The 12698-nt window shown below is 32.0% G+C and overlaps 3 protein-coding genes across 3 annotated transcripts; all 3 read right to left on the bottom strand.

Moving 5' to 3' along the window:
- Positions 1-7: 7 nt before the first annotated feature.
- LOC135638841 (exopolygalacturonase-like) lies at positions 8-1528 on the bottom strand. The gene is made up of 5 exons (XM_065152319.1): positions 1460-1528; positions 1147-1266; positions 961-1046; positions 341-743; positions 8-244 (listed from the first exon to the last, which is right to left on the bottom strand). Exons 1-5 carry the CDS (start codon positions 1526-1528, stop codon positions 8-10), a joined length of 915 nt encoding a protein of 304 aa, XP_065008391.1.
- A 1966-nt stretch (positions 1529-3494) lies between these two features.
- LOC135638837 (exopolygalacturonase-like) lies at positions 3495-5015 on the bottom strand. The gene is made up of 5 exons (XM_065152307.1): positions 4947-5015; positions 4634-4753; positions 4448-4533; positions 3828-4230; positions 3495-3731 (listed from the first exon to the last, which is right to left on the bottom strand). The coding sequence occupies exons 1-5, from the start codon at positions 5013-5015 to the stop codon at positions 3495-3497; spliced, it is 915 nt and encodes a 304-aa protein (XP_065008379.1).
- Positions 5016-6979: 1964 nt separating this feature from the next.
- On the bottom strand, positions 6980-8500 carry LOC135638835 (exopolygalacturonase-like). Its single transcript, XM_065152303.1, has 5 exons — positions 8432-8500; positions 8119-8238; positions 7933-8018; positions 7313-7715; positions 6980-7216 (listed from the first exon to the last, which is right to left on the bottom strand). Exons 1-5 carry the CDS (start codon positions 8498-8500, stop codon positions 6980-6982), a joined length of 915 nt encoding a protein of 304 aa, XP_065008375.1.
- Positions 8501-12698: the final 4198 nt, after the last annotated feature.

Below are 12698 nucleotides of genomic sequence, written 5' to 3'. Positions count from 1 at the left end.
CAAGAATTTAGATGCAAGGGTCAGGTTTCACATTCCCATTGGAGCTGCCATAAACATTAACACAAATAGACGTTGCATTTTGGGCTTGCTTGTCTTTTCCGTTGTACTCCAAGCTAATGTCACTGAGCTCCACTCCCTCACATGGTGCAGCCACACTGCAAACTAGTTTATAAGCTACTGGTGAGGCAAATGTCCCCGTGATATTTCTATACTTGATATCCGTGATCTTAACCAAAGAAGGATCCTACATAGAGAAAGGAATGATGCACAAATTTCAAGATTGAGTCCATTTAAGAACTCTAATGATATATTTAGTAGTAGTAGGAGCAATAAGGTATACCTTTCCGGGACAATTAGCATTTGGGCAATAGTTCTGATCTATGATGATAGGGTTATAGACATTGTTCATGATGATGTGTTCAAAGAGGAAATCAGTGGCCTTCAAACTAGATGAAGAAGATTGCCATGTCTTGATCCTCATTCCATTTGTTGTACCGGTAAGATTGCATTGCATCACTTTCAGCCCGATGACATCTTTCTCACCAGCATTTTTGCCGAGACTACCGACGCTGATGCCATGGCCAGGACCGCATAACACATTAAAGATGGTCAAATTGGTGCAGCCCGAGCCGATGGAGATGCAATCATCACCAGTGCCGATGACCGAGTTAGCAACCTGGATATTGGTCGAGTCGGCGATGTGGATGCCATCAGTGTTGGGGCTATCTCCAGGAGCACTGATCCTAATGGAATCAAATGTAATATTTCTTGATTGAAAGACATGAACGTGGAAGAACTTGCTGTCGATAAAATTGATGTTGCTGATGGTTGCGTTCGTGACGAAACTAAACACCAAGGTCTATACAGTAGTGTTGCAACAATTGTTAGTGCATTTCAAAGTGAGAACGAAGTAGTGTTAATTTCTGCATGGTTAGAACAAGGAAGACAAGGCTAGCATACCTTTGGTAGGGGTTTGCAATTGAGTATCTTTTTGCATTGGTTATAAGGCCATGCAGAAGCTCCTTGCCAATCGAATCTTCCACCTCCTGAGATAACTAGTCCATTAATGTACTGAAAATCGAGCCAATTTTCTTTGTAAACTTCGAGATGGGTGGATGCTAGTAGCTGCCCTTTCACTTGCATCACCATTATGCCTTTGCAAGGCCCTCTGAAGATTGTTGGACCAAGCAGGTATGCACCCTCTGGGATCACTATCGTTGTTCTCCCTTCCACCGTGCATGCCGCACTCCATGCTGCTTCGAAAGCCTACCATGTCCATAATTGTTACAACAGTGAGTATGAAGTTGTCGTTATAACCAATACAAAATGTTTCTTATGTTTGTCCTCTATTCCACTCAATCTTGCTATAATTTAAGTTAATGAAGATGTTTAAATTCATGAGAAAGAAGACAAAAACTATTGTTTATAGTAATAACTTATAATAAACATGAAGAGCTACCTTTGTGTTATCAGTTTGGCCATCTCCTATTGCTCCGTAATCTTTCACATTGTAAACACCGATAGCCATGTCTACCCTCACCCCACTTAAGATGAGGGATAACAAGCCAATCACAATAATACTTAATTCTACACTCATTATCAAAAGTCTTCTCCGCGATCGATGTATACTCCAAATTAGCACTTTTGTTTGCGTATCAATAATCTGAATGAAGTAATCATTTATATTGAGGGCATGCAAAAGGCTTCTTCTCGTGTAATCAACTTGTAAATATATTTTAAGTAATTTTTGACCACTAAGTTAACGATTACTTGCTATTTATATATATGCTTGCGGTTGAGAAAGATATGTATGATTACTAGTTTGCCATTTCACTACTCTATTCTTGGCCTATTTTCAACCAGAAACAACCTCTTCCTTCGTACGGTGTTGTCTCCATAATTTGTAAACTTTGTGAGCAATAAACTCTTCCTTCGTAAGGTACTATCTCCATAATTTGTAAACTTTGTGAGCAATATTGGTGTGATGAATATCCAAAATCTATAACTTTTATGCTATGTAGAAAGTGAAAATGAATCATGTATAATGTCATTGCATTCAAAATATTTATGTATGTGAGATGAAAGGATGAATTAAAAGAAGAGCACCACAATCAACATATTAAGTTTTTGGTTTCTGTTTCAAAATTTTTGTATGATATACATTTAGAGGATGAAATGTGATCTAAATATGTTTAAAATATAAAAAAGGAGGTTTGAGCTAATAAGTTTATGGATTTGATTGGATTACGATGAATAATAGTAATTGTTAGATATAAATGAACTATCCCATGAGTTTAAAATTTAAACCCTTTTGGACAAAGATAATTGTGGATTGAATTGATGTCCAATGTGATATTTTTATATGATATCTTAGAAACTCCAATTCTAGAGAACACAAGGCTTGAAAAATTATTTATTATTATATTAAATTTTATGAAATCATATAACTATTAAAACTAATATTATATTTTTGTCTAAGCTACTTTTCCGAATAATTCATCTGTATTTTTGTTTTTCTTTAATCCTTGAATCTCTTTATCATGACAACTTTTTTGTTCTTTTATTAATATTTTTTTATTCCTTTAATGGTAATTTGAAAATTAGGTAACTATATCAGCATGATCAAATATCAAAATTAATCAATCTCTAGTACAATATAGAATTCATTTAAGTAAAAGAACCCAAAATTTTCAAAAATATACCAAGTCAAGTGTTGTTTTAGATTTTATTTAATTTTTTTCATAAAAATGATTGTCCAATAAAATCTCTTCGATACTAATTATTATTATGACTAACATCATAAATGTATGATATCTTTTCTTAGATCATTTTCTTGTTATCATATCTTCTAATTATTGTACCTGTATTATTAAAGTAAGTATTTTTTTAACTATCGTCGTATAGGTAAGTTATATTTATATCGATATTCGTGCTTAAGCAATTAAATTTTATATTCACCTTTTGATATTTTATATATTATCATGTGTAACTTAATGTGCATAAAAGTTTATATTTATAGTATAAGTTAACGATATTATTTTTATCATATTTTATGTGATTGAAGTTTTGTTTAATTTTTTATTTTTTTTTTATTTTTGTTAATTATGATATTTTAGATTTTTACTATATAAAATTTTAAATTATTTATATGTTTTAAAGTATTTTCATAAGTAAACATATAGTCTGAATTGTTGGAACAACATTTCAACTATGACCGAGGGCATAGCATTATAACAACTTGATAATATTGATAACTATACTTTATTATTATAATGTCATAAAAATTTACCTTATATTTTTCAGAAAAATATGAAGCTAACTTCAGATATCTTTTTTCTATGCATTGGATGCCAATTTGCATGTACTCCAATTTCTTTATTTATTTTATTCTAATATAAGGTATACACTCAAAGTAACAAAGAGGATGCAGAAGAAGGGAAAGGAACTCTTGTGTGCAAAAGTTCAGTTTATCCCTTTTGCCTCAACCCAAGAATTTAGATGCAAGGGTCAGGTTTCACATTCCCATTGGAGCTGCCATAAACATTAACACAAATAGACGTTGCATTTTGGGCTTGCTTGTCTTTTCCGTTGTACTCCAAGCTAATGTCACTGAGCTCCACTCCCTCACATGGTGCAGCCACACTGCAAACTAGTTTATAAGCTACTGGTGAGGCAAATGTCCCCGTGATATTTCTATACTTGATATCCGTGATCTTAACCAAAGAAGGATCCTACATAGAGAAAGGAATGATGCACAAATTTCAAGATTGAGTCCATTTAAGAACTCTAATGATATATTTAGTAGTAGTAGGAGCAATAAGGTATACCTTTCCGGGACAATTAGCATTTGGGCAATAGTTCTGATCTATGATGATAGGGTTATAGACATTGTTCATGATGATGTGTTCAAAGAGGAAATCAGTGGCCTTCAAACTAGATGAAGAAGATTGCCATGTCTTGATCCTCATTCCATTTGTTGTACCGGTAAGATTGCATTGCATCACTTTCAGCCCGATGACATCTTTCTCACCAGCATTTTTGCCGAGACTACCGACGCTGATGCCATGGCCAGGACCGCATAACACATTAAAGATGGTCAAATTGGTGCAGCCCGAGCCGATGGAGATGCAATCATCACCAGTGCCGATGACCGTGTTAGCAACCTGGATATTGGTCGAGTCGGCGATGTGGATGCCATCAGTGTTGGGGCTATCTCCAGGAGCACTGATCCTAATGGAATCAAATGTAATATTTCTTGATTGAAAGACATGAACGTGGAAGAACTTGCTGTCGATAAAATTGATGTTGCTGATGGTTGCGTTCGTGACGAAACTAAACACCAAGGTCTATACAGTAGTGTTGCAACAATTGTTAGTGCATTTCAAAGTGAGAACGAAGTAGTGTTAATTTCTGCATGGTTAGAACAAGGAAGACAAGGCTAGCATACCTTCGGTAGGGGTTTGCAATTGAGTATCTTTTTGCATTGGTTATAAGGCCATGCAGAAGCTCCTTGTCCATGGAATCTTCCACCTCCTGAGATAACTAGTCCATTAATGTACTGAAAATCGAGCCAATTTTCTTTGTAAACTTCGAGATGGGTGGATGCTAGTAGCTGCCCTTTCACTTGCATCACCATTATGCCTTTGCAAGGCCCTCTGAAGATTGTTGGACCAAGCAGGTATGCACCCTCTGGGATCACTATCGTTGTTCTCCCTTCCACCGTGCATGCCGCACTCCATGCTGCTTCGAAAGCCTACCATGTCCATAATTGTTACAACAGTGAGTATGAAGTTGTCGTTATAACCAATACAAAATGTTTCTTATGTTTGTCCTCTATTCCACTCAATCTTGCTATAATTTAAGTTAATGAAGATGTTTAAATTCATGAGAAAGAAGACAAAAACTATTGTTTATAGTAATAACTTATAATAAACATGAAGAGCTACCTTTGTGTTATCAGTTTGGCCATCTCCTATTGCTCCGTAATCTTTCACATTGTAAACACCGATAGCCATGTCTACCCTCACCCCACTTAAGATGAGGGATAACAAGCCAATCACAATAATACTTAATTCTACACTCATTATCAAAAGTCTTCTCCGCGATCGATGTATACTCCAAATTAGCACTTTTGTTTGCGTATCAATAATCTGAATGAAGTAATCATTTATATTGAGGGCATGCAAAAGGCTTCGTCTCGTGTAATCAACTTGTAAATATATTTTAAGTAATTTTTGACCACTAAGTTAACGATTACTTGCTATTTATATATATGCTTGCGGTTGAGAAAGATATGTATGATTACTAGTTTGCCATTTCACTACTCTATTCTTGGCCTATTTTCAACCAGAAACAACATCTTCCTTCGTACGGTGTTGTCTCCATAATTTGTAAACTTTGTGAGCAATAAACTCTTCCTTCGCAAGGTACTATCTCCATAATTTGTAAACTTTGTGAGCAATATTGGTGTGATGAATATCCAAAATCTATAACTTTTATGCTATGTAGAAAGTGAAAATGAATCATGTATAATGTCATTGCATTCAAAATATTTATGTATGTGAGATGAAAGGATGAATTAAAAGAAGAGCACCACAATCAACATATTAAGTTTTTGGTTTCTGTTTCAAAATTTTTGTATGATATACATTTAGAGGATGAAATGTGATCTAAATATGTTTAAAATATAAAAAAGGAGGTTTGAGCTAATAAGTTTATGGATTTGATTGGATTACGATGAATAATAGTAATTGTTAGATATAAATGAACTATCCCATGAGTTTAAAATTTAAACCCTTTTGGACAAAGATAATTGTGGATTGAATTGATGTCCAATGTGATATTTTTATATGATATCTTAGAAACTCCAATTCTAGAGAACACAAGGCTTGAAAAATTATTTATTATTATATTAAATTTTATGAAATCATATAACTATTAAAACTAATATTATATTTTTGTCTAAGCTACTTTTCCGAATAATTCATCTGTAATTTTGTTTTTCTTTAATCCTTGAATCTCTTTATCATGACAACTTTTTTGTTCTTTTATTAATATTTTTTTATTCCTTTAATGGTAATTTGAAAATTAGGTAACTATATCAGCATGATCAAATATCAAAATTAATCAATCTCTAGTACAATATAGAATTCATTTAAGTAAAAGAACCCAAAATTTTCAAAAATATACCAAGTCAAGTGTTGTTTTAGATTTTATTTAATTTTTTTCATAAAAATGATTGTCCAATAAAATCTCTTCGATACTAATTATTATTATGACTAACATCATAAATGTATGATATCTTTTCTTAGATCATTTTCTTGTTATCATATCTTCTAATTATTGTACCTGTATTATTAAAGTAAGTATTTTTTTAACTATCGTCGTATAGGTAAGTTATATTTATATCGATATTCGTGCTTAAGCAATTAAATTTTATATTCACCTTTTGATATTTTATATATTATCATGTGTAACTTAATGTGCATAAAAGTTTATATTTATAGTATAAGTTAACGATATTATTTTTATCATATTTTATGTGATTGAAGTTTTGATTAATTTTTTATTTTTTTTATTTTTGTTAATTATGATATTTTAGATTTTTACTATATAAAATTTTAAATTATTTATATGTTTTAAAGTATTTTCATAAGTAAACATATAGTCTGAATTGTTGGAACAACATTTCAACTATGACCGAGGGCATAGCATTATAACAACTTGATAATATTGATAACTATACTTTATTATTATAATGTCATAAAAATTTACCTTATATTTTTCAGAAAAATATGAAACTAACTTTAGATATCTTTTTTCTATGCATTGGATGCCAATTTGCATGTACTCCAATTTCTTTATTTATTTTTTTCTAATATAAGGTATACACTCAAAGTAACAAAGAGGATGCAGAAGAAGGGAAAGGAACTCTTGTGTGCAAAAGTTCAGTTCATCCCTTTTGCCTCAACCCAAGAATTTAGATGCAAGGGTCAGGTTTCACATTCCCATTGGAGCTGCCATAAACATTAACACAAATAGACGTTGCATTTTGGGCTTGCTTGTCTTTTCCGTTGTACTCCAAGCTAATGTCATTGAGCTCCACTCCCTCACATGGTGCAGCCACACTGCAAACTAGTTTATAAGCTACTGGTGAGGCAAATGTCCCCGTGATATTTCTATACTTGATATCCGTGATCTTAACCAAAGAAGGATCCTACATAGAGAAAGGAATGATGCACAAATTTCAAGATTGAGTCCATTTAAGAACTCTAATGATATATTTAGTAGTAGTAGGAGCAATAAGGTATACCTTTCCGGGACAATTAGCATTTGGGCAATAGTTCTGATCTATGATGATAGGGTTATAGACATTGTTCATGATGATGTGTTCAAAGAGGAAATCAGTGGCCTTCAAACTAGATGAAGAAGATTGCCATGTCTTGATCCTCATTCCATTTGTTGTACCGGTAAGATTGCATTGCATCACTTTCAGCCCGATGACATCTTTCTCACCAGCATTTTTGCCGAGACTACCGACGCTGATGCCATGGCCAGGACCGCATAACACATTAAAGATGGTCAAATTGGTGCAGCCCGAGCCGATGGAGATGCAATCATCACCAGTGCCGATGACCGAGTTAGCAACCTGGATATTGGTCGAGTCGGCGATGTGGATGCCATCAGTGTTGGGGCTATCTCCAGGAGCACTGATCCTAATGGAATCAAATGTAATATTTCTTGATTGAAAGACATGAACGTGGAAGAACTTGCTGTCGATAAAATTGATGTTGCTGATGGTTGCGTTCGTGACGAAACTAAACACCAAGGTCTATACAGTAGTGTTGCAACAATTGTTAGTGCATTTCAAAGTGAGAACGAAGTAGTGTTAATTTCTGCATGGTTAGAACAAGGAAGACAAGGCTAGCATACCTTCGGTAGGGGTTTGCAATTGAGTATCTTTTTGCATTGGTTATAAGGCCATGCAGAAGCTCCTTGTCCATCGAATCTTCCACCTCCTGAGATAACTAGTCCATTAATGTACTGAAAATCGAGCCAATTTTCTTTGTAAACTTCGAGATGGGTGGATGCTAGTAGCTGCCCTTTCACTTGCATCACCATTATGCCTTTGCAAGGCCCTCTGAAGATTGTTGGACCAAGCAGGTATGCACCCTCTGGGATCACTATCGTTGTTCTCCCTTCCACCGTGCATGCCGCACTCCATGCTGCTTCGAAAGCCTACCATGTCCATAATTGTTACAACAGTGAGTATGAAGTTGTCGTTATAACCAATACAAAATGTTTCTTATGTTTGTCCTCTATTCCACTCAATCTTGCTATAATTTAAGTTAATGAAGATGTTTAAATTCATGAGAAAGAAGACAAAAACTATTGTTTATAGTAATAACTTATAATAAACATGAAGAGCTACCTTTGTGTTATCAGTTTGGCCATCTCCTATTGCTCCGTAATCTTTCACATTGTAAACACCGATAGCCATGTCTACCCTCACCCCACTTAAGATGAGGGATAACAAGCCAATCACAATAATACTTAATTCTACACTCATTATCAAAAGTCTTCTCCGCGATCGATGTATACTCCAAATTAGCACTTTTGTTTGCGTATCAATAATCTGAATGAAGTAATCATTTATATTGAGGGCATGCAAAAGGCTTCTTCTCGTGTAATCAACTTGTAAATATATTTTAAGTAATTTTTGACCACTAAGTTAACGATTACTTGCTATTTATATATATGCTTGCGGTTGAGAAAGATATGTATGATTACTAGTTTGCCATTTCACTACTCTATTCTTGGCCTATTTTCAACCAGAAACAACCTCTTCCTTCGTACGGTGTTGTCTCCATAATTTGTAAACTTTGTGAGCAATAACCTCTTCCTTCGTAAGGTACTATCTCCATAATTTGTAAACTTTGTGAGCAATATTGGTGTGATGAATATCCAAAATCTATAACTTTTATGCTATGTAGAAAGTGAAAATGAATCATGTATAATGTCATTGCATTCAAAATATTTATGTATGTGAGATGAAAGGATGAATTAAAAGAAGAGCACCACAATCAACATATTAAGTTTTTGGTTTCTGTTTCAAATTTTTGTATGATATACATTTAGAGGATGAAATGTGATCTAAATATGTTTAAAATATAAAAAAGGAGGTTTGAGCTAATAAGTTTATGGATTTGATTGGATTACGATGAATAATAGTAATTGTTAGATATAAATGAACTATCCCATGAGTTTAAAATTTAAACCCTTTTGGACAAAGATAATGGTGGATTGAATTGATGTCCAATGTGATATTTTTATATGATATCTTAGAAACTCCAATTCTAGAGAACACAAGGCTTGAAGAATTATTTATTATTGTATTAAATTTTATGAAATCATATAACTATTAAAACTAATATTATATTTTTTTAATATATTTGAACGAATATAAGGTTAAAATAACTACTAAAAACAAATAATACTATAAACTTAAAATAATTTCATTTGTTAAAATAGCATTGATCCTGATGGAATCAAACGTAGTGTTTCTCGATTCAAAGTTATGAATGTGAAAAAACTTACTGTCAACAAAAGAAATGTTACTAATGGTTGCGTTCATAGCGAAACTAAACACCAAGTTCTATATAGTAGTGTTGCAGTGATTTTTAGCGCAATTCAAAGTGAGAATGATGTGGTGTTAATTTCTACATGGTTATGGCTAGGAAGACATAGCTACCACACTTTGGGTAGGGGCCTATAATTGTGTGTCTTTTCGCATTGGGTATAAGACCATAAAGAAGCTCCTTATCTATTGAAACTTCTGCCTCATGAGATAAATAATTCATTATTATTCTAGAAATCGAGCCTATTTTGATTGTTATACACGAGATGGGTGGTTGCCAGTAGTTGTCCTTTCATTTGCATCACCATTATGCCCATGTAAAACCCTTTGAAGAATGTTAAATCGAGCAGGTCTGCTCCCTCCGAGATCACTATCGTTGTCATCCTTTCCACCGTGCATGCAGCACTCCTTATCGATTTGAAAGCCTACCATGTCCATAATGGTTATAATTATAAATATAGAGTTCTCATGATAACAAATAAAAAAAGTTTCTTATATTTTTCCTTTGTTCTGTTCAAATATTTGCAATTTAAGTTCATGAAGATGTTTAAATTCAAAAAAAAGAAGACAATAACTATTGGTTATGGTAATAATCTATTCTAAATATGAAAAGTTACCTTTGTATTATCAGTTTGACGATCTCCTACTTATAAGTCAAATAATCATTCTAACATTAAAATAAATTATCATTATAAAAATTTTAAATTAAATTATTATTATGCATCATGAAAGTATAACAATCTTAATATCAAATTTTTAAAATATGAATCAAGATTGATTAGAGAAGATTTTACCTCTTCTCGACTTTCCTCTCCTTAGGATCATATCCTCCGGAAATCATCTTTTCAATTCTCTCATTGTTAGGCTCGATACGAAATAAGGAACGAGGAGCCCCTTTATATCAGTGAAAATGCGATCTCTTCCAAAGATAAATAATAATTTTATTTTATTTTAAATTTATTTATATTTTACTCTTCTGTACAAAGATAAAAATATAATATTCATTTCTTATGGTTCACACACAAAAATAGAATATGAACTATTTACATCCTAAAAATCATATCACTCATTAAGAAATAAATTAATTAATAATTTAATTTAGCTAAACAAATTCACTTGTCCACATGATTAAGGAAATTAATTTTAATCATTTCCTTAACCATACTACACAAACAAGTAGGAAAATAATATATATTAAATAATATATTATTTCTAGTAATTAATTTATGGTAAGGGTGAAATTATCGATGATTACAATATGATTTATAATGTGAGGGTCTACATATATGTTACGATGTATGGTCTAGGAGTGAATGTGTTCGCTAGGACATGTAGTATGAGAATACACATATATATTATAAAATATGATGCAAAAGTTCATAGATGTATTATGATTTCAACTATAAGTACTATGATTATCATTGCATAATTGTATTTTGATTTACTTTAAAGTAAAATTTTTATGTCTTTATTAGGTAGTTGTCATACCATTTGTCATGACATGTTTTATGCATTTATAGATATATATGATGTGGAAGTGCATGTAGATGCCATGATGTATGATTAGGAGTTCATAAGTATACTATGATTTTTCATTGTACATACCATGACCTGCACACATGAATTATGATTTACTCTAAATAAGAGTTATATCTTCTTATTATGCATCTTTCATGTTACGAGATGGTACGTTGCTAAAGAGGTCATACTTAAATAAATTTACAATGAAATATCTTTTGCAATCATAGATATGTGAGTATGAAATTGTATGTAGATATCGTGAAATGTGATGTGAGAATTCATAAATCTACTATGTTTCTATTACATGTATTAGGACCTATCCATGCATATATATATCATGATTTATTTTGACTTAGAGCTACACCTCTTTACTCTATATCTATTATTTTATAGGGTTGCAAGTTGCTAAACAAGTCATAAAAATGTGAGATTACAATGAAAAGTTTCATTCAAATGAATTAAGTTGTACGTAACATAATACAAGCTCACTTAAATAAAACACAAAAAAGCTTATATTTACTAAGTCATCACTTATTATAGATCCTATTTTATATATAAGAATATTATTAATCCATCCATATGATATGCAAAGAGGTGAGTAGGTATGGGCCTTTGTCAAAATAGATATAGATAACAACCTCTGAACATATTTTTATGTACATATTTTTTTGGATCAAATATACATATGTGGTTTGAGATTATAAGTTTATAACATATGTACAACTATCAAGCATCACGGTCTATAGGTGAGGTCTTGCATTTAGTTTAGCAATAAAATTTTTTTTTTTCTGCTACCCTCTGTTTGATAGTTGTAGTAAACTAAAAAATATCATCTTATCTCAATCATAAATGTATGATATATGTAGAATTTGAAGTAGTATGTTACATGAAATCCTATAACAAGGCTCAGGTGTGTTCCTAAGACTATATCAGACAACTTAAGTAAACAATACTTTATCTTCGCAAATCCTCTAAGATTGGAGTGCTTTTACCAGGCATACCCCTAATGTAGTGTTTAGAAGATGCATTGACAGCTTGGCACCAAATTTGCGACCAGCTTAGTTCTTAGACTTGGTTAATTTCTGACTCAAGATGTGTGTAATGATTAGAATATTATCAAACTAAAAATTGAAACATATATCTCAATTAATTTGACTAATGCTAAGGCATGACAACTAATAATATAGATTTTTCAATGTATTTGAATGAATACAATATTAAAATAAAAACTAAAATCAAATAACATTGTAAAGTTAAAATAATTTCATTTGTTATATGAATCATTATTTATTTTTTGTTACAAACTTACATAAAATGTTTATATTTTTTAAATAATAAAATATTTTTTTAGTCTATTAAATAATTATGTATGATATATACGTTTATAATTTGCACACAAATACATTGATTGAAAACATATACCATGCTACTTTATAAGCTGACTTGACGAAATTATCATTTACTTATTTTTTTATTATAAATATTCGATAAAACTTTGTAATTCTCAAACCTCATTTTCATAGAACAATAAGATAGCATA

Source organism: Musa acuminata, chromosome BXJ1-3 (assembly GCF_036884655.1).
Source record: "Musa acuminata AAA Group cultivar baxijiao chromosome BXJ1-3, Cavendish_Baxijiao_AAA, whole genome shotgun sequence".
In the NCBI taxonomy this organism is placed as follows: domain Eukaryota; kingdom Viridiplantae; phylum Streptophyta; class Magnoliopsida; order Zingiberales; family Musaceae; genus Musa; species Musa acuminata.
This window is presented reverse-complemented; position numbering and strand designations above follow the sequence as displayed.